At 40.2% G+C, this 24,296-nt stretch overlaps 1 protein-coding gene, 1 non-coding gene and 2 pseudogenes across 2 annotated transcripts in view; all 4 read right to left on the reverse strand.

Moving 5' to 3' along the window:
* Positions 1-24,296, reverse strand: part of tubgcp6 (tubulin gamma complex component 6) — a 66,319-nt gene that overhangs the window by 12,094 nt on the left and 29,929 nt on the right. Inside the window, exons 12-20 of the mRNA XM_088340573.1 lie at positions 18,328-18,477; positions 15,386-15,467; positions 14,994-15,082; positions 11,885-12,000; positions 11,647-11,785; positions 11,535-11,573; positions 8,028-9,564; positions 3,354-3,488; positions 1,612-1,780 (exon numbers count right to left, since the gene is read on the reverse strand). Coding sequence (XP_088196699.1) covers positions 1,612-1,780; positions 3,354-3,488; positions 8,028-9,564; positions 11,535-11,573; positions 11,647-11,785; positions 11,885-12,000; positions 14,994-15,082; positions 15,386-15,467; positions 18,328-18,477 — 2,456 coding nt within the window. The remainder of the gene's footprint in view (positions 1-1,611; positions 1,781-3,353; positions 3,489-8,027; positions 9,565-11,534; positions 11,574-11,646; positions 11,786-11,884; positions 12,001-14,993; positions 15,083-15,385; positions 15,468-18,327; positions 18,478-24,296) is intronic.
* trnag-ucc (transfer RNA glycine (anticodon UCC)) lies at positions 425-496 on the reverse strand. The gene has a single exon. It is a non-coding gene; the product is annotated as a tRNA-Gly (tRNA).
* On the reverse strand, positions 10,857-11,033 carry LOC148362974 (U2 spliceosomal RNA; annotated as a pseudogene).
* On the reverse strand, positions 17,821-17,953 carry LOC148362975 (U2 spliceosomal RNA; annotated as a pseudogene).

The raw sequence follows: 24,296 nt of genomic DNA on the forward strand, positions 1-24,296 counted from the left end.
TGTCAATAAAAAAAGAAAACAACAAATAGTGAAAAAAAATTATTAAAGAGGAGCAAATATTTGATGATCAAAAAAAGGGGGAAAAAATAATGATTAAAGTACATTTTTTTACATTAAAAACAAATGCAAACTTAAAAAAATAATAATCAAATAAAACGATAACATAAAGTGGGTAGAAAAGAAAATTACAAAATGCAAAAAAGTAGTAAATATTTTTATCAAATGCTACCAAAGATTCAATTGGCCACAGTTTGGACACCCTGGGTTGGATTCATTCCACTTGGATTTACTTATATGAAAAATATTAATTTATAAAAGAAAATCACTGCCAGCAGAGCTAATTTTTCTTTTTATATAACCGGACTGCATCTAGACTTTAAAAAAAAAAAAAAAAAAAGGTTATGTTTCCGGGGTCAAAAAGTATTGCGTTGGCCGGGAATCGAACCCGGGTCAACTGCTTGGAAGGCAGCTATGCTCACCACTATACCACCAACGCGGTAAGAAAAGTAGACGTGGCTGCTTACTAGGCAGAGCGTGAGCGACATTCCGTTTGCGAGAGAGGGGGATGGAAAGAAAACAGAGGGTGGAATAAGGCGGGGGAGCGGTTTGCTTTTCTCACTCAATGACCTAAACACATACTTCATCTTCAGAATATTACATTATATTTTGGATATTATTTCCTCATTTTACCTAAAAAAAAGTGATCAATTTTGACTGGTTTAAAAAAGGTTTAAAATATCCAATAAAGTGTGTTCCACTTCATGATTGTGTCCCACTTATTGTTGATGCTTCACAAGAAATTAGTGTTTTATATCTTTATGTTTGAAGTCTGGAATGTGGCAGAAGGTCACAAAGTTCAAGGGGGCCAAATAGTTTTGCAAGCCACTGTATGTCATTTAAAATTTATTTTATTACTATACAATTTTTACACATATTTTACTTGTGATAAAGAATAAAACAATTCTGATATTTCAAATTGTATTTTTTTTTAAATCTTATTTTACAAAATGTAGCATATTACCTCATGTGCCGTCCCTTCTCAAGGTTTCCTCAATTTCCTCGTGTTGAGGTTTTTTAGTTTTTCCTTGCTCTCATGTAGGTTTTAGATCAGGGGATGGTAAGCTGTGGTCTGTGCAGCCCTCTGAGAGTCTTTGTGATTAAGCTATACAAATAAACATGACTTGACTCTCCAGAATTTTTTCTTTTTTAAATTCCGATCGTAAAATCTCTCGTTTTGGCAGTTAATGGGGACAAAAGGTGATTAAATTCCAATGAGCGCTTCATATTTTAATTGTGTTTCTGGTAAGTGCGTCCTTTCCACGTTACCCAGCATGCCAAAAGAGGTTTTTTTCTTAAATGGTCTGATCCCGCTTTCACTTATTAGCCTTAGTTAGCTAGTTTTTACTTTATGTTTTCATAAATCCCTTGTAAATTACCATTAAACATGCACATGATTCCAACTTTATTGAGTACTTGTGTGTATGTCACTTTCATATTTACGACCGATGAAAAAGTTCAGTTATCTGTATTTGGTCTCCAGAAACAGGATTTTTTGGGGGTATCGGTAGGAAAAAAAAAGCTCTTCTGCATACCTAAAAAATGTCTACTTACTGCGTGATGAGCGGGGCGGTGACCGAGTGTTTGATAAGAACGGGCAGGGAGACCATCTCGCTGAGCTGCACGGAGGTGGCGTCCGAGGCGTGGCGAAGGGCCCATTCGTCAGGGAGGCCCCTGGGGCCCCGTCCCATCTGCTTTAGAAGCTGACACTCAGGGGATTCCGCTGCAGTGAAGGACGTCACAAACAAGAAAATAATAACACAGTGATACCTTTTTACAAGCACCTCCAATGACGGGAATTTCGTGACACGAGTTTTATCTGCAAGAAAGATCTTGCTCGCTATATGGAGGAGAATCCAGTTCACGAGCAGTCCCAGAAGCTACGACTAGAGACCGCTCGTGACTGCTTACCGCCAGTATCAGCTTGTCTAGTTCTCGAATGCAAACTCCTACAGGCAACAAAGGAAAAATTGTAATGTATTTTAAATGTACAGTAAGTGCTTACGTATAATCAAGTCTTTTGAATTTGTATACCTTTTTTAAGGGCAAATTTAAGAACTTTTTAAGGACTTTCAAATCCAAATTTCCAATTTCTCAAGGCCCCTTAAAATCTGCGGTGAATTAAGTTAATCCATATCCACAAATATACAGTAGCTGTAATTTACATATGACATTTTTAATCTAGTGTGTGCAGTTATCAAGACATATGGTTTTGAGATCTTGAGTATATCACCAATGTATTTGTGGATCTGAACAATACGTGTGTAAATATTATTGAAACAAATCTCTCCCCATATGGGTGTTGGGTACAAATGACATTAATATGTAGCCCATATTTTCAGTTCCAAGACATTTTTCCCATTCCAATTTAACACTGGAAAACACTACCTTATTTTTTATTTTTTTTGCATTGCCCATAAAAATGTTCATAATTGATATGTAATCCTTGCACTAATGCATATCTCATAGTGCCTTGTTTAGGTGTATCATGTATCTGTCCTCTTGGGCGCGACCCATGGAGGGTAAAGACGCTTTATAGAACAATACCATACAAACTAATGCCAGCATCCGTTATTCACGAGGGAAGAAGAAATGCAATGCAGAGCAATGCCACCAGAGAGCAGTGTCATTTTTTAAGAAACATGGCAACAATTTTAAGCATTTACAAACACTTAACCCAAAAATCAATCACCTTTATTCTTTGGAAACACAACATAAAAATGTAAGCACCTTCCACGATTTCAATGACCCCGTATGAACCCTGTATTTATTCACATCAAGACATACTATGAAGAATACAGCACCAATATATATAATCGACGATGACGTTATCTGCTACCAGTGACGGATTGGAGCCGAAATGCGAAAGGCGAATTAGGTCATTGAAAAAAAAAAAAGGGTCCCGTAAAATGTTTTTATTATATGGCAAATTATATTTAAAAAAACATAAAATTCAAAGAAAACTTATAACTTCACAGGTATGCAATCTCTGACTCCACCATGGTAAGTACTCATAATAAACTCACATTTTGTTAGTATCTTCTTATTTACTCTTAATACAGTATTTTTATATTTAATTGCTTTATGAATGGGTTTTTAGTGATCAGGAAGATGTTTTAAAGGTATTTAGGGTTTACTTAAATGCTTTTGAAAGGACGGGAGTGGACCAATTCGTTTTTAATTATTTCATAAAGGAAAAATTTGCTCGGTACAAGAGCAAATTGAGCTACAGGGACAGTCCAGGCACAATTGAAGCTCGTATGAAGAAGTACCACTGTAATAAAGACATCACCTACCCATCAGGCTGTAGCAGTCCTCGTAGCGCTCCACTTGGTACTGATCCGACAGGGCCAGGAGATATTCTTGTTCCGATTTCGCTCTGGGAGACGTGTCGGAGCTGGCCAAGCCCTCTGGAGGCTCTGCTTCTCTAGCTGTTGATGGAAAACAGAGTTCTTACAGTCTAAGGTGAGTAATACCAATTTTTAAGTAAGTCATTTATTGTATGTTTCTCTGCTTATGTACCAGAAGGTTGCTGCTAAGGCTGCCTATCATGTTATCTTGTTGTTTCTCTTAATATGCTCAATTTCACTACTGTCCAGTCATGTTGCCGTTCTTTGATCACCACACCCCTTGGGCCTGAATTGCGTTTTATAACTTTGAAGATGTAATAAGAAGTAGTTGTTCAGGGGGGTTCAGAATGGGGGTTTTAACCCTTCATCTGAGGTGTTCCACCAATGTCCTCTGTGTAAATAAAAATACATCGATACCTTCACTCCTTATTACTCAAACGGTAGTTATTATACTTGACACCAATGAAGGCCTTATTTTTAGAATAGTGAATTCAATGCCTTTTAAGACTTTTCAAGGATCCTTGGGAGCCCTGAAGAACAATAAGATTTTATGGTAAAAATCAGAAAAAACCCCATAATAAATCAATACATGGTTTACAGGTGGGGTGTGTCATTTGAAATCTTAGGGCTGCAATCATGACTTTAAGCCAGGAGAGAGCAGCAGAGTAACAAATGTTTTGCTTTCTTAGACACGCTCGAATAAACTCTTCTTTTTTATCTTTTTGGGGGTTTGTTCCGCCCTCAACAGGCCTGAAAAAAGTCAAATAAAAGCAGATAGGAGCGATGGAAAATAAAGCATAAGGGCTCTTAGAAATCAGTTGGGCATTGTTAACACATTGTTAATAGAAAAATATTTAACTTTTAACTTTTTAAGGGGACCCGAATTGAAGCGTCTCAACTTTAAATATATGAAATTATAATGAAAATATAAGTACATCCATCCATCCATCCATTGTCTTCCGCTTATCCGAGGTCAGGTCGCGGGGGCAGCAGCGTTAAAAGGGAAGCCCAGACGTCCCTATCCCCAGCCACTTCCTCCAGCTCATCCGACGGGACCCCGAGGCGTTCCCAAGCCAGCCGAGAGACATAGTCTCTCCAAAGTGTCCTGGGCCGCCCCCGGGGCCTCCTGCCGGTGGGACATGCCCGGAACACCTCCCGAGGGAGGCGTCCAGGAGGCATCCTTATTAGATGCCCGAGCCACCTCAACTGGCTCCTCTCAACGCGGAGGAGCAGTGGCTCTACTCCGAGTCCCTCCCGGATGACTGAGCTTCTCACCCTATCTCTAAGGGAGAACCCAGCCACCCTGCGGAGGAAACTCATTTCGGCCGCTTGTATCCGGGATCGAGTTCTTTCGGTCATGACCCAAAGTTCATGACCATAGGTGAGGGTAGGAACGTAGATCGACTGGTAGATCGAGAGCTTTGCCTTTCGGCTCAGCTCCCTCTTCACCACGACAGACCGGTACAGGGTCCGAATGACGGCAGACGCTGCACCGACCCGTCTGTCGATCTCCCGTTCCATCTTACCCTCACTCGTGAACAAGACCCCAAGATACTTGAACTCCTCCACTTGGGGCAAGACCTCCTCCCCGACACGGAGGGAGCATACCACCCTTTTCCGACTGAGAACCATGGCCTCGGACTTGGAGGTGCTGATCCCCATCCCGGCCGCTTCACACTCGGTTGCGAATCGCTCCAGCGAGAGCTGAAGATCACGGGCTGAGGAAGCCAACAGCACCAAGTCATCTGCAAAAAGCAGTGACGCAATGCTGAGGCCCCCAAACCGGACTCCATCCCCGCCAAGGCTGCGCCTAGAAATTCTGTCCATAAAAGTTATGAACAGAATCGGTGACAAAGGGCAGCCCTGGCGGAGCCCAACCCTCACCGGGAACGAATCCGACTTATTGCCGGCAATGCGGACCAGACTCTGGCACCGGGCATACAGGGACCGCACAGCCCGGATAAGACTGTGCGGTACCCCATACTCCCGAAGCACCCCCCACAGGGCCTCCCGAGGAACACGGTCGAATGCCTTCTCCAAGTCCACAAAACACATGTAGACCGGACAGGCAAACTCCCATGCACCCTCAAAGACCCTGAAGAGTGTATAGAGCTGGTCCAGTGTTCCACGGCCAGGACGAAAACCACACTGTTCCTCCTGAATCCGAGATTCGACTTCCTGGCGGACCCTCCTCTCCAGTACCCCTGAATAGACCTTACCAGGGAGGCTGAGAAGTGTGATTCCCCTGTAGTTGGAACACACTCTCCGGTCCCCCTTCTTAAAGACGGGAACCACCACCCCAGTCTGCCAGTCCAGAGGCACTGTCCCCGATGTCCACGCGATGTTGCAGAGGCGCGTCAACCATGACACGCCCACAACATCCAGAGCCTTAATGAAGTCTGGGCGGATCTCATCGACCCCGGGGCCCTGCCACCGAGGAGTTTTTTGACAACCTCGTTGACTTCAACCCCAGTGTTACGAGAGCCCAACCCAGAGTCCTCAGGCTCTGCTTCCCCAGAGGAAGACATGAATATGTATATATGTATATAAATCCAAACAACTATGTAAAACTAGTAAAAAGTAATACAATTTAAAAGGAAACAAAAGGAAAGACTTTTTGGAGGAATTTGAACATTTCTTGGGGAACATTTTGTGCTGGGTTTTTACATTCAAATTAAGGAAATTTTGTTATTGTATTATAATTAACTGACTGATTGACAGTTGATTTCAAGATAGTTTTTAAATGAGTTGACGTTTTTGGGGATTGTTTTGTACGACCTGATCTACATTTTTTTATTTAACAAGATATAAGCACATTTTTCGACGAGTTATTCTTAGAAAGAGCCATTTATTTTCATACATTTTGGAATTTTTTAGGTCTTGGTTTTTGTGTTCTTTTCAGACAGAGTACCCCGATTTAAGCGGTTGCTTTGAATACTACATTATTTGAATCAACCCAAATGTTTTAATTTACTCATTAATTCTTTGAAAGAAAAATGACTTTTTTAGGCTTTAGCATAATCAATTTAATTGGTTCAAATAAATTGACGTTTTTGAAAGTCACATTTAACAAATTGACTTAAAATCAAACTAATTCATCCAAATGGATTATTTTTCAAAAGAAATCAAAATGTATGCATAAAGCAGTATTTTCTCCTCATGAAGAGAAACTCTGTTGTATAAGAACATTCAATCGCACGTAAAAACCTCCCCTATTAACTACCGTATTTAGGTGTAAACAATAATTCAAAATTTAGGTGCAGATTTGCTGACAATATTCGCTAAACATTAAATGCAACGGGAATCAAACTTGGGCCACGGTGGTGAGAGTGCCGAACCCTAATCACTTGACCACAAGGGATATACATAACATACAAAAAGGAATTTGAATTTATCTCATTATCACACTATTTTTATTTACAGTACCTGAGACGAAAGTTAGCGAATGGAGAAAATAGAAACTCATTTTGAAAGATATAAAAGCAAAAAAGCTATCTGATGAGAAATGGGACTTTAGATTGCATTAATATAAATATCATCAAACCAAGTCATGTTTATTTGTATTGATTAACAATTTGAGGAGATTGACACAACTCTTTCAAAGTGTACTTTATCTAAAAGCGTTTCATTTACCGTATTTTCCGCACTATAAGGCGCAACGGGTTAAAGGGCGCACCCCGAAAAAATAGTTTTTGGTCCTATTTTTGACATACATAAGACGCACCGGATTATAAGACGCTACAATGGGAACGTGGACAAAACAGTCAGATGATTCAGTCCAACTGATTACCCCCTTAACATTCCCAAAGCTTGCAAAGACGCAAATACGTGTCGAGAACACGTGCGGATGTGGTGTCCGTACGATGTCACTCAAATGTATCGTTCCATCATTCGGAAGGTTAAAGTCTTGGGATTCAAGAAATGCCAACCATTCCTTAGTTTCTATTTTCTTTTTTGCTCGCAACTTTACTGTGCATATGACAATAAGCACTTGGAATTGAGTTTAATTTAAAAATAGACACTCCATTCCATCCATTATCTGCACCGCTTATCACAGAAACATTGAGTTCAGTCTGAAACAAGATAAAGGGATAATATATAGCCGGAGTAGCTCACCGAAGTCGTTGTGTTCATAATAATGTGCAGCCAATGTCCTCTTATATCCGTGAGTGTAGTAAATCAAGGAGAATAAAATATTTACAAATACAGAATATTAAAAAATGCTTTCTGTATGCCGTCAACCACATGCTATACACATTCATCTTTTTCGGCCAATTGCATGCTTTGTTTTGCCGTTTAAGCCTATGCCAGCCTGTAAATGATAAAAAGGATCCGCCCCTTGACCTCCGAATAACTTTAGCCAATAGTGATCGATTCAAATGATGATTGAGACATTGGTTAGCCAATGAAAGGCCGGTAAATAAATCCCAGCATACACCGCGGACTACTTGGCCTTCGGGGAAAAATCTAGTTGGCGGCTGCAAGTTAGTTGGAAGACTTTGCGACTGTATAAGGCGCACTGTATTATAAGGCGCACTGTATTATAAGGCGCATGGTCAGCTTTTGAAAAAAATAAAGGCTTTTAGGTGCGCCTTATAGTGCGGAAAATACGGTACATACCTCTGGCATCCACGTCGAGCTCAACTTTTCCTTCCACCTCAGTTCCTGCCGAAGATTCCGTTGCTAGCTTCACCGCGGCTAGAACAACACAACCCACCCCGAGGGCGGAGTCTGACGAATGCCCATACTGACTGCCCGGCAACGGGGCCAGGGACTGGTTGGTTCCGATGACGACACAGCCGCCTCCCAAACTGGAGTCTGAGACTCGGGCATGGGTGTTTGTGGATGCGGTTGTCATGGTGACGGGCATCAGGCAGCCAACCTGTAGCGTGGAGTCCGAGGCGTGGCCATGCTTGCTCCAGCGGGGTGTGGCCTGCGCCACGTCGGAGGCGAACCCGCCCACTTTTATGTTGGCGTCCGATGAGTGCCCGTGGACGCTGGGTGCCGGGTGCAGGGAGGAGATTTCCGAAACCATGTGGCCCACTTGGATGTGGCCGTCGGAGACGTGGCCATGGAGATTGCGGGCTATGGACGGAACAACAAAGTCAGAAATGTTTTCCCCGACTTTGATGTGGCCGTCGGAGACGTGGCCATGGAGATTGCGGGCTATGGACGGTACAACAAAGTCGGAAATGTTTTCCCCGACTATGATGTGGCCGTCCGACGAGTGGCCATGGGGGTTGCGAGCAGGGGGCAGCGCAACAATGTCTGAAAAGTTTTCTCCGATTTTTATGTTGGCGTCCGACGAGTGCCCGTGGAGGTTACGGGTAGGAGGCGGAGCTAAAAAGTCTGAAACGTTTTCTCCGATTTTTATGTTGGCGTCTGCCGGGTGCCCCTGGAGGTTACAGGCCTGAGGCGGAGCTACAAAGTCTGAAACGTTTTCTCCGATTTTTATGTTGGCGTCTGACGGGTGCCCCTGGAGGTTACGGGCAGGAGGCGGAGCTACAAAGTCTGAAACATTCTCCCCAACTTTGATGTTGGCGTTTAATAAGTGACACTGGACAGTGGAGGACAGACGAGGGGCATCCACGTCTAAGACGTGCTTGCCTACCTTGTTATGGGAATCTGAAGGGTGCTCCTGCAAGCAAAGAGGGGGGGAGGGTTCTGATGGTAATTCCGATTTCAAGAGACTACAAACTTTATCATCATGGTCTTTCAGTTCCCAATCTTTTTCTTGCATGGAAGTGTCGCCTTGCCCAAGCAGCGTGGCATCCTGAGACTCCAGCTCATTTCTAGGCTCTACCAGGGAGACCCTAGATTTTACCAGGGGGGAGCGATCGTCAATCAGAGGCATGTTCTCTCGGGAGAAATGTGAAGAAGACGGGTGGTCGGCGATCACATCCGGCTGTAGCAAAGAGGAGCCGCAAGCAGGCCTGAGCTTTGCGATTCCTTTCAATGGGCTGAAGGGGGCACTAAATTCGTAGTCTACGAGTTGTGCCGTGGGGCAGGACTCGAAGTCCTGGGCGGTATCGTCCCTGGTAGGCAACTGGGGTAGAAAATCTCCCGAGATGAAGGTGGCTGTGTGCACCGTGGGAGATTGTTCCGATTCTTTGGGTTTGTTTGGTTGGGTTTCAGATAACTGCTCAGGGCAAATTTCCTGCAATGACAAATGTATTTATTTTATGGTCTTACCAGGCCCTTTTTTACCTTTTTGAGCAACGACACACTTCTTTCATTGAAAAAAATCCCGCCACCACCAGTCGGTGCCATTGCATTTCTGGTAAAAGTAAATCCAAATGAAAGAAAGCTTTCGCTTGACCGCACAGGCACACATACTGTATAGGATCACTTCCTAGAGCACAGTATGACTATTGATGACTGTTCCGCGGCAGTGGTAAATCCTTTACAATGGCACCATCGTCTGACAAAACTGTATTTAGTAACAGTGTGGTGGTAGACTGTAGTGCCGGCGGGCTGCCAAAATTGTCACACCCGTTGATGGGCTGCTATGTGTTGTGGTGCAACCACACATTGAATAAAACAGAAACAAGCATCTGCTGGAAAAAAAGATTATGTGCTGGAAAAAATGAGCACCTGCCGACCCTGGTCAAAAGTAAGTCAGGTTGGTCATAAATTGGATGTTACCTGTATTTTAATAAATGTTTAAGTTGCTTAAACTCTGGTTTACAGCAAAAACCCTTGAATTAAATCAGCTTTGAAGCTCAAAGTTAAATAAAAGTTTTACCTCTTTAGTTGAGAAAGATTTGAAAGGTTAAGCAATTATGAAGCTCGAAGTTAAATAAAAGTTTTTAATGATTACTTTTTGCAGTTTTGAAGCTTCAAGTTAGCTTTATCTTTATAGTTGAAACAATTTTGAGTCTTCAATGTTAAATTAAAGGGTTAACTCTTGAGTCTAATCAGTTTTGAAGCTTCAAAGATTTCTCTCTCTAGTTGAAAAGGGTTTGAAGCTTAAATTTTGCACGAGTTACATATTTAAATCCATAAAGCTGCATTGGAGATTCAAGTTCAAGTAAAACGAAAACTCTTAAATTGAAGCATGTTCGAAGTTTAAAATCAGGTAAAAATCAACATTCATTTGAGTCGTTTTTCAGCAATTTTGAAGCAGTATTTCAGGCAGCTTTGAAGCTTCATGTTAAAGCTTTAACTCTTTGGTTGGAACAACTTTAAAGCTTCAAGTTAAAGCTTTAATTATTTATTTGAAGCTTCCTGCTAAAACTTTAAATCTTTAGTTGAAGAAACTAGCTTTTCTTAAGTGAATAATAAGGGGTTTTGGGGTTTTTAAGGGTTATTGTTCTATCTTCATTATTCATTATCCATTATCCGTTATCGGTCAGTTCATAATACGCTACAAAGCCTAGGAGCCGGGACACTTACTCACAGCCAAAAGGCCAAGCTAAGGTCCTAGCCCTAAAGCCTTGCTGCGATCATTGCGAATGCACCGTTCCCGGAGGTACTGCAATACCGGGCCGATGCGTGGAGTGGACAGAGCAAGCTCTTATTCCATCTCCGGATTGCAAAAATCAGGCCAAGCTGATCGTTACGTACCGATATATTTGGGTTCTCATGATCGGCTTAAGTGAATAATAAACTCCGAGATGAAGCAGTATTTGAATTATTATGTAAAATTGTGTCTTACAATTAAAGTAGATCTATATAACTTAGCTGGAAACTCGTTTTATTTTAGGTGTTAAATTCCAAAAGAAAACTAAATATAGATTGACATCGCATTTCTACACGATTTCATTCTTTAAATTACAAAAAGACAATGAAAGACAATTTTGCGCATTTAATACAACTTGTACTTCCAATAAAAATAAAAACAAAAATAAATCCTAATTTAAATGTCATTTGCCTGATATCAAATATTGTTATTTAATTTACTAAAAGTAAATTTTGCTGGATTAACAAATGATTTACCATATTTTCAACTACCTGTATAAAAGTGACCTGTTTCTGTTGTGAGTAGTTCTGTATTGACAATACAAGGAAATTATTAATATTATTATTATTATTATGTCTGTAGTAAAATAGGAAACATTAAATTTTTTGAAATTGCTTACCCAATTGAGCAACTTATTAATATGGGGCAATAAACAATTTACTTACCAGTCTCTCCTGGACCTCAGGATGCTCCTCCAAAAGGCCCTAGTAAGAAGTCACGTGACACATTATGGGATGTTTTACGTCATCCTTTAGCTAGGCACGGCTAGCAACGCACCTGCAACTGTTGCCGGTCACGCGCCAAGAAGTCGGACCGAGCCTCGTCGAGTCTAGTCCTCTGCGCCCTCCACAGGGCCCGGCGCTCCTTACGAGCTGCCTCTTCGGACAGGTGGCTGTACTGCATGATCAGCTCTTTCCTGAAGTTTGGGTACAGTTTCAATGCTCAGGTTTAATGTTTAGAGCCATTTTATGGTACTTGAAGGAGTCAACTTATGAGGAGTCAAGTAGCACAAGACCTAGCTCTCTGTTCCAGTTGCTCCTCCAGCGCTTGGAGTCTCTTCTCTCGGTCCCTCAGCTCTCTGGCGAAGCTAAAATCATCTTCCTCTTGCTTCTTCTTGGCCGCGCTGTGCCACTGCCGTGACAATAGTGACAAAGTCTCATAATTATATAAAAACTTTGACTGGTTGTGGTACATTTCATAAATAAAACATACTTTTTCGTGCCAAAAATGACCAAAAAATGAGTTTTAAAAGCTTAGCTTTATTTTGCGGCAGTGTGTGTTACATCTGGCGACACCTAGTGGTGTTAAACACTTCACACAATTGAATAAAACAGCATTGATTCAGGTAATAGACAAAAACATATATACTAACTCATGAATGTATTTTTTTCAAACTTATAGGTTTAGAGAGTGTAATTATATTAAGCAACTTAAAGAGGCTGACATATTTGGCCCAAAATGAACATTTTGCTATGGTATGAGCTTTAATTGGTATATGGTAAATGGTCTGCATTTTTATAACGCTTTTCGGGTAAATGAAGACCTTCCAAAGCGCCTTACAATGTGCTTCACACTTACCCATTCACACACACACTCACACACCAATAGCAGCCATGCAAGGCGCCGACTTGCTTATTGGGGGCATTAGGGATTCAGTGTCTTGCCCAAGGACACTTCGACATATAACACGGAGGAGCCAGGAATCGAACCTGCGATCTCTTGATCCCAAGACGAGCGCTCTACCTCCGCTTTAAGAACTTGGCGACTACTCATCTCCCACAGCATAGCCCTGCAAGTAATGGTAGCCAAATCCTGTGATTCAGACATCTTCCACTTTTTTTAATGTGCTCCTTCTCTAGCCACTCATCTCAGCCACTCGGCTGCTGGCTATGGCTCACCACCAATGTTCCCTCTAAGCTGCGCGCGTGCCCAATCACGCACTGCCTAGAGCTTTTCCGCGCACAAGAAAATCTAGCCAGCGCAATGTTCCCTCTAAGCTGTGTGTGCGCGCAATTGCGCACCGCCCAGAGCTTTTCCGCGCACAAGAAAATCTAGCCAGCTCAAAAAAATCAGGGCTCGAAATTGCTAATTAAGAAGTGAATTAAGTCAAAGTTACAATGCATGAAGGTAAAAATACAATTGTTCCCCTGACGTTGTGTTCTAAATGCGGTATTTTGAACTCAAGGTCGAAGTAGAAGGAAGTTGAGTAAAGTCAGTAGAGTTTTTCGAGAACCGGCTTCTTTGGCTCGGCTCTTTCAGGTCCCAAACGGCTCTTTAGGTTGTTTTTTATTCTTTCATCTCTATATGACCAAATATTATGAAAAATTATGCACAAAATGACTTCAAGGAAGGGGGAATAGAAAAAAAAAAAAGAAAAAAATACCAAAATGAAAAAGTAATGAAAAGCAGAGAAAAAAAGAGACAAAAGGAAGAGAAAAAAGGAAAAATTCAGAAAAAAGCCAGAAAAAAAGAAAAAGAAAGAAACAAAAGAAAAAAAGTAAATAGAAAACAAAAAGAAAAAAGTAACAGCTAGGAAAAAATAAAACTCAATGAGATTTTTTTTAAAGGAATTTAAAAAATAATAGAAAAAAAAACAGGGAAAAAGAAGAAAAAGTTTGTGTTGCATTCAAATAATTTTCAATTTTACCAAGTCAATCTTGTTGCCAACATTGTACTTCCACTAAAAAATGTGATTAAATACAGTTGTGTATCGCGCTACCGACTAAATAAGCCCCCAAAAATGTTAGTATTATGCGCCAAAAGATACCAGGAAAAAAAAGGAATGGAAATCTTGTGAAAGAATTGTTGTAAAACCAAATGACGTTTGTAGGCCGTACAACCTTTGCAATAGTACATTAGTCAATTCATTCAAATGTGAAAAAAAATTTGCATTGCCGGAAACTCAGCAAAATGTAGTAATGATGTCAAGTTTTGGACATGTTTGATAATGACTTAGTTGCCACACTTGGGATTTCTGTTGCTCACTGTTGTTTCAAGCGTTGCTCACCGACTTTGTGTGAAGGCTCAGACCGGTGGAAAATGAGAGGGAACATTGCTCACCACTAGCCACTTTAGTTGTTTCTGCTTTGTCATTCTGTGTCACTTCCCTTCCATGAATGGTCAGGCGAGCAAACTTTGCTGAGTTACTTGATACAGGATCCTGGCGACCAGCTGTGGAAGGCGAGTGACACTGAAGGACTCACGAGCAGCAGATTGACTAACACGAATGGCTAGAGAGGGAAACAGTGGAACAAATGGAAGATGCCTGGATCACAGGATTTAATGACCATTGCATGCAGGCTCAGCTATGTGTGGTATGTGGTTGTAAATGCTAGAAGCACCACCGGGACAAGCTACCTCAGCAAAATGCTCATTTGGGCTTCCATAGTCGTAAGATGGCGGCCACATATGTCAGGGTGTCCCAATTTGTTTAGGATAATTACACAATTTGAAGCCTAAAATCCTGTTTATGAGATGTATGTTGTTATTATTTTGAATCACAGGTGTTTTTATTTACATGGAGAACACCACTAAGCGTTGCTAAATAATACACACCGGGACTTTGAGGATTATTTTCTACCTAATATTTAGAAAAAAATGATCGACTAGCTGCTTTATAAGGTAATTTATTTACAAAGTTGTGTCCGGAATTTGGATATTGTAATCTCGCTGATGCCCTCTTCTGGCTTAACTCATTACTGTAGCCTATTTATGCTTCTGAGTTGGGCGTGCAAGTACGTGCATATCTTAGAAGCGCTCGAGTAAACTCTTCTTATTTCATCTTTTTTGGGGTATGGTTTAGTGTTAAGACTACGTTTGAAACAGGATTTTTATTACATTCACGATTTTCAGGCTACATTAACAAAACAACGCAGGTTGGGTATGTAATCACCCTGCCCCCCTTTCTTCCTTTACGAATGTGTTACGCATCAGATAGACGCACTGATAACAAAATAAAAGCTTTTTGAACTCATTTTAGCAATTTTAACACATACTTAATGGAAAAAATATTAAACTCTCACATTTTTATAATCTAAGACCAAATTTGTGCAAACACAGTAGGAAAACATGGAGGAAACACTTCTTCCATGCAAACCAAAACATTTTTAGAAGCAAAGCTTTACCTCCTGCTCCTGTTCCAGGTGCTGCTTGAGCTCCTGGAAACGTTCCCTTTTCCTAGCCTCCTCGGCCAGGCGCCGCGACACCTGCCGCCCTGCGGGAAACCGAGGAGAACGCCGTGAGCTCAGAAAATCGGGCGCCAAAACATCAAAAGAGGTTGCCATCTGCCTCTAGCCCACGTCGCCTGGCTCCCGCGCAGGTGCTAAAAGAGTTCGATGCTAAAAAGGACGCGAGTGGTGATTAGCTCTTGGAGCCGGGAGGAAAAATTCCTCCGTGAAATTCTCCTCGCTCTCGTAGCCACCGGGTGATGTCGGTTTCAAAACTGAGCAGAGCTATTTGGGAAATATTGACGGGCCAAAAACATGAGGAGGTTGAAACGCAGATAGTGTGTGCTCACCACGGATACTCTCCAGGGTTTTGGCTGCCGACGCTCTGACCTGATTGATGAGTTCTTGTCGCGCTTCCTCCGCTCGCTGAGCCTGCAACGATAAACCACAATTGTGCTTAGATATGAGCCAAAAACAAGACAGCCTGAAAGTGACCGTGCGTAATAGCTTCTTGCTAGAGGTCGTAGTTTAGAATGGAGATGATGCATGTGCGTTTGAAGGCTGTGTGTTACGGAAGCCTGAAAATAACAATTAAAGCATAAAATCCTATCCCGTTGGCAAAAATATAGCTGAGTTTAGGGATTTTGGTTATGGTTTTAAGACATTTCAACTTGCTTTTCTGGCAAAATAAGAAAAGTAATTCTTAAATTAAGCTAAATTAAACAATTCAAGTCATATTTATTTGTATAGCCCTTGATAACATGAAGTCTCAAATGGCTGCACAGATCACAGATTATCGAAAACTACAGACCATTATGACACCATCCCCTGATCTAAAACCTAAATGAGGGCAAGGAAAAACTCAATAACTTGGGCATGAGGAAAATGAAGAAACCTTGACAACAGACCACACATGAGGTAATCTCCCTTCCAGGATGACCAAGCTGCAATAAGTTACAAAATTCAAACTTTGCAGTGTTCATGTGTATAAAAAGTTACTTCTCTAAGATGCCTGTCTGCTATTGGTCAACGCTATATAAGATGCTGATCTGCTAATGGTTTGTGTCACAACATGATGAAAATGCCTACTGGCTGAGCTAACTCCCAAAACATATTCACCTCTGCTAATTCTTACCCCAATGACAGAAAATGTTGCTCATTTGAACTACATACAAACAAATGAATAGATAAATGACATAAATAAAAAACAGGCTCATTAGCAGCGGTAGTACAGTAAATAAAACAAATATCATGTACATTTTGCCAAGTACATACAATGGTCTACTGCAAATTTTGTAACAAAAGAACTTTACAATTCTTGTTTGGAGTCAAATGTTTTAACAACTGACGTTTATCGTTTACAAAGTTTTAACATTTGGTTCTTCGGACTGCATGCATTAACTTCAAAAATGTTGGCGTTGGTCTGGCACAGTCTGGCATAACGCGCAAGCTCTTTTTTTAGCAAAATATACATTTCTAAAACGTAGAATACATGACATTGAAGAATTATTTGCTTGAATGTAAATTGAATCTTACTGAGGTGGTCTTTTTATTGGTCGTATCCAAGCTAATATGTAAAACTTTGGCACTTGATATTGAAACCACAGTTTCTGTATGTTTACGTTAACGCTCGAGACAGAGGTTAATGTGCATGAGCAACTCTCAGCAGAGATTATATTTATGTAGGGATGTCTTACTCTGTTGGATAAATGTGTGTAGCGACAATAGTCGACAAAATGAGTTTATATCGACTATTTCTCTTCGCCATTTTTGTCAACAGCATCGAATAATCATTGAAGCTCGAGTGGCGAATAAGGAAATTCTATTATCACTTTGTCTCTTTTTGTATGTCAAGTATCTTTGGGTATTAAGAGAAGATAAGTATACCTTTAATTACACTCATTTGCATTTCAAACAGGCCCCGCAATACTCAAAAGCCTCTAAGTAGAAACCTGTTTTAGTTGTATGTAGTCTGTGCAGCCCTTTGAGACTTCTTGTGATTAAGGGCTATACAAATAAATATGACTTGACTAGATCAAGGGTGTCCAAACTTTTCAAGAAAGTTGAAAATGTTTTAGCCTGACATTCTTTGAACAGTCTTTTAAAATTTTCCCCTAGTTCAAAGGTTTGCAGTGCTTGGAAATCAGCGTCGCGACCTCGAAGCTAGCATTAGAAGCAAGGTCTTGTGAAAAAGAACTCCTGTGCCATTAAAACAGCTTCCAGTTGCTTTACATTTTCAGTGTTCATTTCCAGTTAGCTTTTTGGAGTCAGCCTTTTTCGTCTGCCTGTCTTTTGGAAAATTAGGCAGAATCAGTTATTTCAGATTTTGGTGAAAAAAAAAATAGAGTGGGACCTCACTACTTCGCGGTTCCACGTTCGCGGGTTCAGAGCTTCGCAGGTCTAAAAAATAATAATAATAAAAGAAAAGAATTTAAAAAAAAATGTTTTAAAGCATTTCTGAAGGGGGAATCGCTACTTCGCGGATTTTCACTTTTCGCGGGTGGTTTTGGTCCCCATTAACCGCGAGATTATTGTACTCCAAATTTCTTGTCCTGGAAGACACAGTCAACTTTCCTTTTTTATTTACAGTCGCCATGTCAGGGTGGGCTAAAATTTTCACAAAAAGCAAATGGCAAGGTGGGGGGTTTTGTAGAGAGTTATTGTTCTATATTCTTTATCAATTATCCATTATCGGTCAAATCATAATACACTGCAAAGCCAAGAGGCCGAGACACTTGTTCCCAGCCAAAAGGCTGAGTCAAGGTCCTAGCCAAGCAGCGATCAATGCGAATGCACCGATCCCGGAGGTACTGCAATACCGGGCCGATGCGTGGAGTGGACAGAGCAAGCTCTTATTCCATCTCCCAATTGCAAAAATCAACTGAGCATAGTGCACGGTCAACAGGCCGTGAATTTCATAAATGCGGCATGGAGTTAACTGAGCATAAAGTACTCAGTTCAACAATCACAGCCGGCAAGGTGGCCAAGCGGCTACTGCCATCATCTGGTGAAATGGTGATTATTATTATTTTTTTTGTACAAATTTATTTTAGACTGACGTGAATATTATTGGCGGGTCAGGTATCATTAATTTTATGACAGAGGCCGCGGGCAGGTGAAAATTCATTACGGGCCGTAACTTGCCCCCGGCCAGACTACGGCTGATTTAGATAAAAAAAAGGTTTTGCTATTGATTTTGCAAGCCCCAGCACAACGTTGACCAGCGACGTCAGGGAAAAGCAGAAAAATATGACATCAGTGCGTCTAGAATTTTTCTCTACTGGATATTTACCTGCACTTCCCGGCTGACGGCGCTGTACTTGGCGATTCTCTCCATGCGTCCTCGGTATACAGCGCAGTCCCTCTCGATGGCCTCTACCTCCTGCAGGGAGAAGGTGACGGCAATTTGGGGGACAGGAAGCTCCGACAAGCAGATGTAGTGCTGCAGGAGGCACAACAGCATACATCTTGTTAGAAGCCAAATATTGCAACAGCCCTACATATTATTTAATGCTGTAATACTTCAGTTAGGGATTGCATTTAAACAACTGTCACGTTGTTGTATAGGAGCATTTTTCATTGAACCGCTTCCCGCTTGGAAATAAAAAGAGGACGCGGTTCCAGATTTTGGCCACTAGGGGGCAGTGTGAGACAGACTTGCTGAAGGATAGTTTATCAACCAAAGTGAACTTTGAATTTTGCTCATTTTAGTGTAATTTTTCTTATTTTGTCAATGAAAATAAAAGCAATATTTAAACTGAGCAAAAACAAGCCTCAGATGTAATATTACGTATAATTTTACCCATTAAAAATCATATTGTAAAATAAGTAAAATAAATAATTAGCATAAACATGAACAAAATTGCCTAATGGTAGATAATTTTAAGTAGTGAAATTAATGACAGAGAAGAAAAAAATCCTTAAGATAAGTATTCCTAATAATTATTTCACATTTTCATAAAAAAAAAATAAGTTAACATATGAACATATCGAACATATATTAAAATGAAAAATACATAAGAATTAAAATGAATAAAATCGCCCAAAATGGTGGATGGCAATCATCTAGCATATGTAAGGTGATGTTCTTTTTAAAAAAGAAAAAATATCATTAAAATAATGATTACCCTTTTTTTCTTATTTACCAAAAATGTCTTCATATGTTTGATGGCAGATACTCTGCAGAGTAAAATATTTTGAAATAATAAATCATAAAAATAATCACTGCCTACAAAAAATTCCCACTTGAGCAAAAATAGAATATCATTTTAATAGAAAACAGGATGAAATACTGTATTGTAAAATAAGAATTACCATCCTTAAAATAAGCAATACTAACCTTTTATTTACCATAAATAAATAAAATCCATCCATCATCTGCACCGCTTATCCTCAGTAGGGTCGCGGGGGCGCTGGAGCCCATCCCAGCTATCTCCGGGCAGTGGGCAGGGGACACCCTGAACTGGTCGCCAGCCAGTCGCAGGTCACACAGAGAAGGACAATTTGCTTGCCCATTCACACCCAGGGACCATTTGGACCCGACAATTAACCTGAAACATATGTTTTTTGGATGTGGGAGGAACCGGAGTGCCCGGAGGAAACCCATGCAAGCACGGGGAGAACATGCAAACTCCACACAGGAGGTTCGATCTCATGTCCTCAGAACTGTGCCACACACGCACTAACCACTGCGCCGCCGTGCTGCCCGATATATTAGTTAAAAAATCAGGCATTGTGATTTCTGGATTTTTCTTTTTAGTTTATCTCTCTCACAGTGGACTATGAAAATTTCAGACGCCTCCATGATTTCTAAGCGGGACAAATAGCAGTACATTAAAATGAAATAATAATAATAACAATAATAATAATAATAAAGCATTAAAATGAGCAACATAGCTTTTACCGATTTTAAGAACCATTTTATAATTTTTTAGATCAAGAAAAAAGGGGTAAAAAATATCTTTAAAAATGAAAAAAAAATCCTTAAAATAATTATTACTAATTGTTTTTATTGTTCGAATAAAGTTACACAGCTAAACCATAGCCGCGGACCATTGCCTGCAGTCAAGTGGTCAACATGAGTGGCCAGAGAAAGAAACAGTGGAAGGAAATAGGAATAGAACCAGGGGATTCGGCAACCATTATATGAATGGCTCAGCTTTGTGCGGTAAACGGCCATTGAATAATAATTGCACCACCAGGACAAGCTATCTCAGCAAAAAAATGGTAATTTGGTCTTCTGTAATCTTAAAATGGCAGCCAAACATGTCGGTTGCTCCAAGTTGTGTAATACGTTCACACATTCTTGGGCATGGGATTCATGTTATAAGATACAACATGTGTGTGTGCATTTTATTCGAACCAAAAGTGTTTAATTTATACGATGAGTCTAATTTTGACAACATTAGGGGTCGCTGTAAAGCACACCCTGGGGCTTTAAAGTATCAACTCCACATGAAAAAGTGTCGGGAGAGCAGCCAGTCGCAATCTGTCACACTCAACTGTCGGCACATGGACGATGCATCATGGCGGGGATGTTAGTGTATTGATAAGGATTTGAAAGAGACAGCGAGCGTCCCTGGTCTGTCTCAATATTGATTTGTCGTCCCTTACGGGCGGCCGACTTTTTATTTTTCGAAATAGATGACAGCAACATGAACGGCATAAACTAGATCTCGCCGGGCTTTGAAATATACCGACATGAAATGTGCTCAGCTCATGTCGATGCTGACGACGTTTTATTGCTTGGAGTTGAAATCTATCGTGGCTTTCGTGTAAAATTGGAGAGAGCAAGAGAGAGCGATAGAAAATGATAACTCTCGTATATATATTACATAATATAATATAATATAATATAATATAAATAGATAGATAGATAGATAGATAGATAGATAGATAGATAGATAGATAGATAGATAGATAGATAGATAGATAGATAGATAGAGACATTTGACTCATTTTTTTAATAACAGCCTGATTCTTCGTATTTCTTAATCATCGTAAAGCCTCATTGACATGGTTATCATGTTCTTGCTTCCCATTTTAGCATAAGTTTTGGAACCCAAATGCTAATAAAGTACCAAAAAAAATACAGTCTTGAATCACTGACTCGTGAATTCTCAAAGGAGTACACAAGATTCCAAATGAAGATCCAGAAAGGCATTGTAGGAAATAGTTCAGCCTATAGCAGGGGTCGGGAACCTTTTTGACTCAAAGAGCCATAAAAGCAAAAAATATTAATTTTATTTTGGGAAAGAGCCACACCATATATTATGAGACAAATTTACTAAATTGCTAAACCGGCGCCCCAGACAAAAGCTTAGTCTTCAGCACATTTATTTTTGATGATTTGATAAAAATTATGAAAAGAGAATAATGCCAGAGTCCGTGTCCCAAAATCAACAAACAGACCACTTTAAACTTGTCTCTTTCTTGCAATTACTCAAGATCGGTTAAACTCCTTTTGACCTTTTTTTTCATACATATTGGTTTCAAAACCAGATGCAAGCATTTATTTTGTAAAAACGTCACAACATTCTGAGAATAGGGAGCCTTATGTGCTTACCTTTGGCGAGAGATGGGAGGGAATTGCTTGTACTTTTTGCATAGCTCCACCCATCCCTCCCACTCACCCAATCAAATGACTAAGTTCTCTTCCGGTGTTTTGGCGTATTTACAGTTCTGTGGATTCATCATAAAGTATCTGAACACTGAACACAGATTATATAGTGAACTTTTAAATAAAGGATTCTTTAGCGTTGTACAGCCAAAACAAGTTTTTTTCCCCCTTTTTTTGTGTGACACCTTGACTGTAAATCGTAGTGAAAAACGTGCCCTATATATACTGCTAAGTGTTTCATCTCAATTTAGCTTTGGTTTGGCTTTACGTGTACCTGAATAGGTTAGACAACTCCGGTTTTGAACAATATGGAGAAATTTTGCATGCAATCAAATTGGTCTCTGAGCCACAGATACTCATAGAAAGAGCCATATATGGCTCGCGAGCCATAGGTTCCCGACCGGTATCTTAGAGACGTAACTTGTCATGTGCACAAACACCACACGTTTCAATTTTATGTTTTTCAGCGAAATAAGTTGTTATTGATGTCGTATGGTGGGGAAAATGCCGTAAAGAGAGGCTGAAAAACCTTTTTACATCATATCGCACAAAGTTGAAACATCTTATGGTGGAGTCACCGTATCCTAGGGGTATACCGTATGTCAGGGGTCGGGAACCTTTTTGACCTAAACAGCCAGAGCAGCAAAATATTTAGATTTTTTTTTTTGTGAGAGTGAGAGAGACAAACCATTTATTTTAAGACAAAATTCAGCAAAACCGCCATACCTGCTCTCCAAACAAAAGCTCATTTTTCCAGCACATTTTATTCCACTCTGAAATTTATGAAATAATAATAATGCTGGAGTCAGGTTTCTAAATGAACAAAAACACCACCTCCAACTTGTCTCCCTCTCACAGTTACTGAAGTTAGCTGAGGGCTCATTTTGACCTTTATTTTTTTCTTGTAAATAATGATTTTGAAACAAGGAGCAAGCAGAGTTCTTTTGTAAAAACGCAACAAAAAAAACTGTAAACGGAAAGTTTTTGTATTTATATTCAGCGCAGTGGGCATGTGTGAAAGAGAGGGGAGCGTGTTATAACTACCGCTCACCCAATCAAATTGCTTTCTGTGTTAGGGTGGCATTTTTGGGTGTTTGTTCTTTGGGTTTTTATCATAAAGTGTCTTACCAGTAAACAAACATTATTTAATGAGCTTCCATGTAAAAGATTCTTTGGTGACGTACAGCCAAAACGGGGTCTATTGGTGTGACACCTTGACTGTAAACTGTAGTTAAGACTTTGCCATTGTGGTTATGCGAGCACCAAACTCGACTTGGCGCTTATCAGAATTGAAAGCTACAGAAGAAATTTGCATTAGAGCATCTTATCTCTGAGCTATAAGTACTCCTGGACATCCATTGCATCCTGGTTATCCTGGAAAGGGGATTACCTCATGTGCGGTTTCTTCATTTTCCTCATGTTGAGGTTTTTGAGTTTTTACTTGCCATCTTGTAAGTTTTAGATCAAGGAATGGTGTAAGAATAGTCGGTAGTTTGCAATAGTCTGTGGTCTGTGCAGCCTTTTGAGATTCTTTGTGATTAAGGGCTATCAAATAAACATGAGTTGACTTGACATGAAAAGAGCCATATCTGGCTCACGAGCAATAGATTCCTGACCCCTGCTGTATATGGTTCCCATTCCATGTAAATTCACTTAATATGGGTGGTTGTACAATCTTTTAACCACATAAATCAATGGAACTTTGTATTGGGCTTGAGCTAGCAGTAAGTTATTGTTTGTCAGGAGAAAAAAAAAAATCTATTGTTCATTTCAACAACTCAATTCGAAGCATCTGTGTCTAGAATAGAAAGGAAGGTTGGTTTTTACTTTCCAGATTGGATTTTGATGTCCTTGGTAATTACACACTAGCAATAGTTGAATACATTTCCAAACAGTAACAAGGACACGGGAATGAAGACAACGTAATGTAGGTTTCTGTTCTCAGGCGGATTGTTTAAAAAAAAAAAGGATTTCTACTCTGGTAAAGTCCCTTGATGCCAGGCATGCTTTTCCACAGCTTTACTTAGAATACACAAATCAATCCCATGTAATGCATTTTTAATGTTTATTTTTAAGAGGGAAGTTTTCAAAGACGAAGGGGCAAAATGTTATACCGATTTAAATTAAAAAATACAAGTACGCGTTGTACAAGATTGATCGTAATACACAAATAGTTACACAATAGCAATAGCTGAATACATTCCAAATATTAAAACATGGACATAGGATTAAAGCCTTAACTAATGTTGGTTGTTGCCTACGTTGTGTCCTGTCCTCAAGTAGTCCTATACATTTTTCCCAGTTGAAATGCTGTTTGAAAAGAAAACAAATCAAGGATTTGTACTATTGTAAAGTCCTTCAATGCCAGACATATTTCTTTTACACAAGTCTACTAATCCACAAATAAATCATTCCCACGTCCCACTTTATACATACAAACATATATATATATATATATATATATATATATATATATATATATATATATGTATGGGCAGCACGGCGGAGCAGTGGTTAGCGCTTGTGCGGCACAGTTCATGTCTTGGGAACCTCCTGCGTGGGTTCAAATCCAGCTCCAGACTTCCTGTGCAGAGTTTGTATGTTCTCCCCGTGCTTGTGTGGGTTTCCTCCCACATTCCAAA

Source organism: Urocampus carinirostris, chromosome 7, assembly GCF_059441175.1.
Source record: "Urocampus carinirostris isolate Australia breed hairy pipefish chromosome 7, RoL_Ucar_1.0, whole genome shotgun sequence".
Taxonomy (NCBI): domain Eukaryota; kingdom Metazoa; phylum Chordata; class Actinopteri; order Syngnathiformes; family Syngnathidae; genus Urocampus; species Urocampus carinirostris.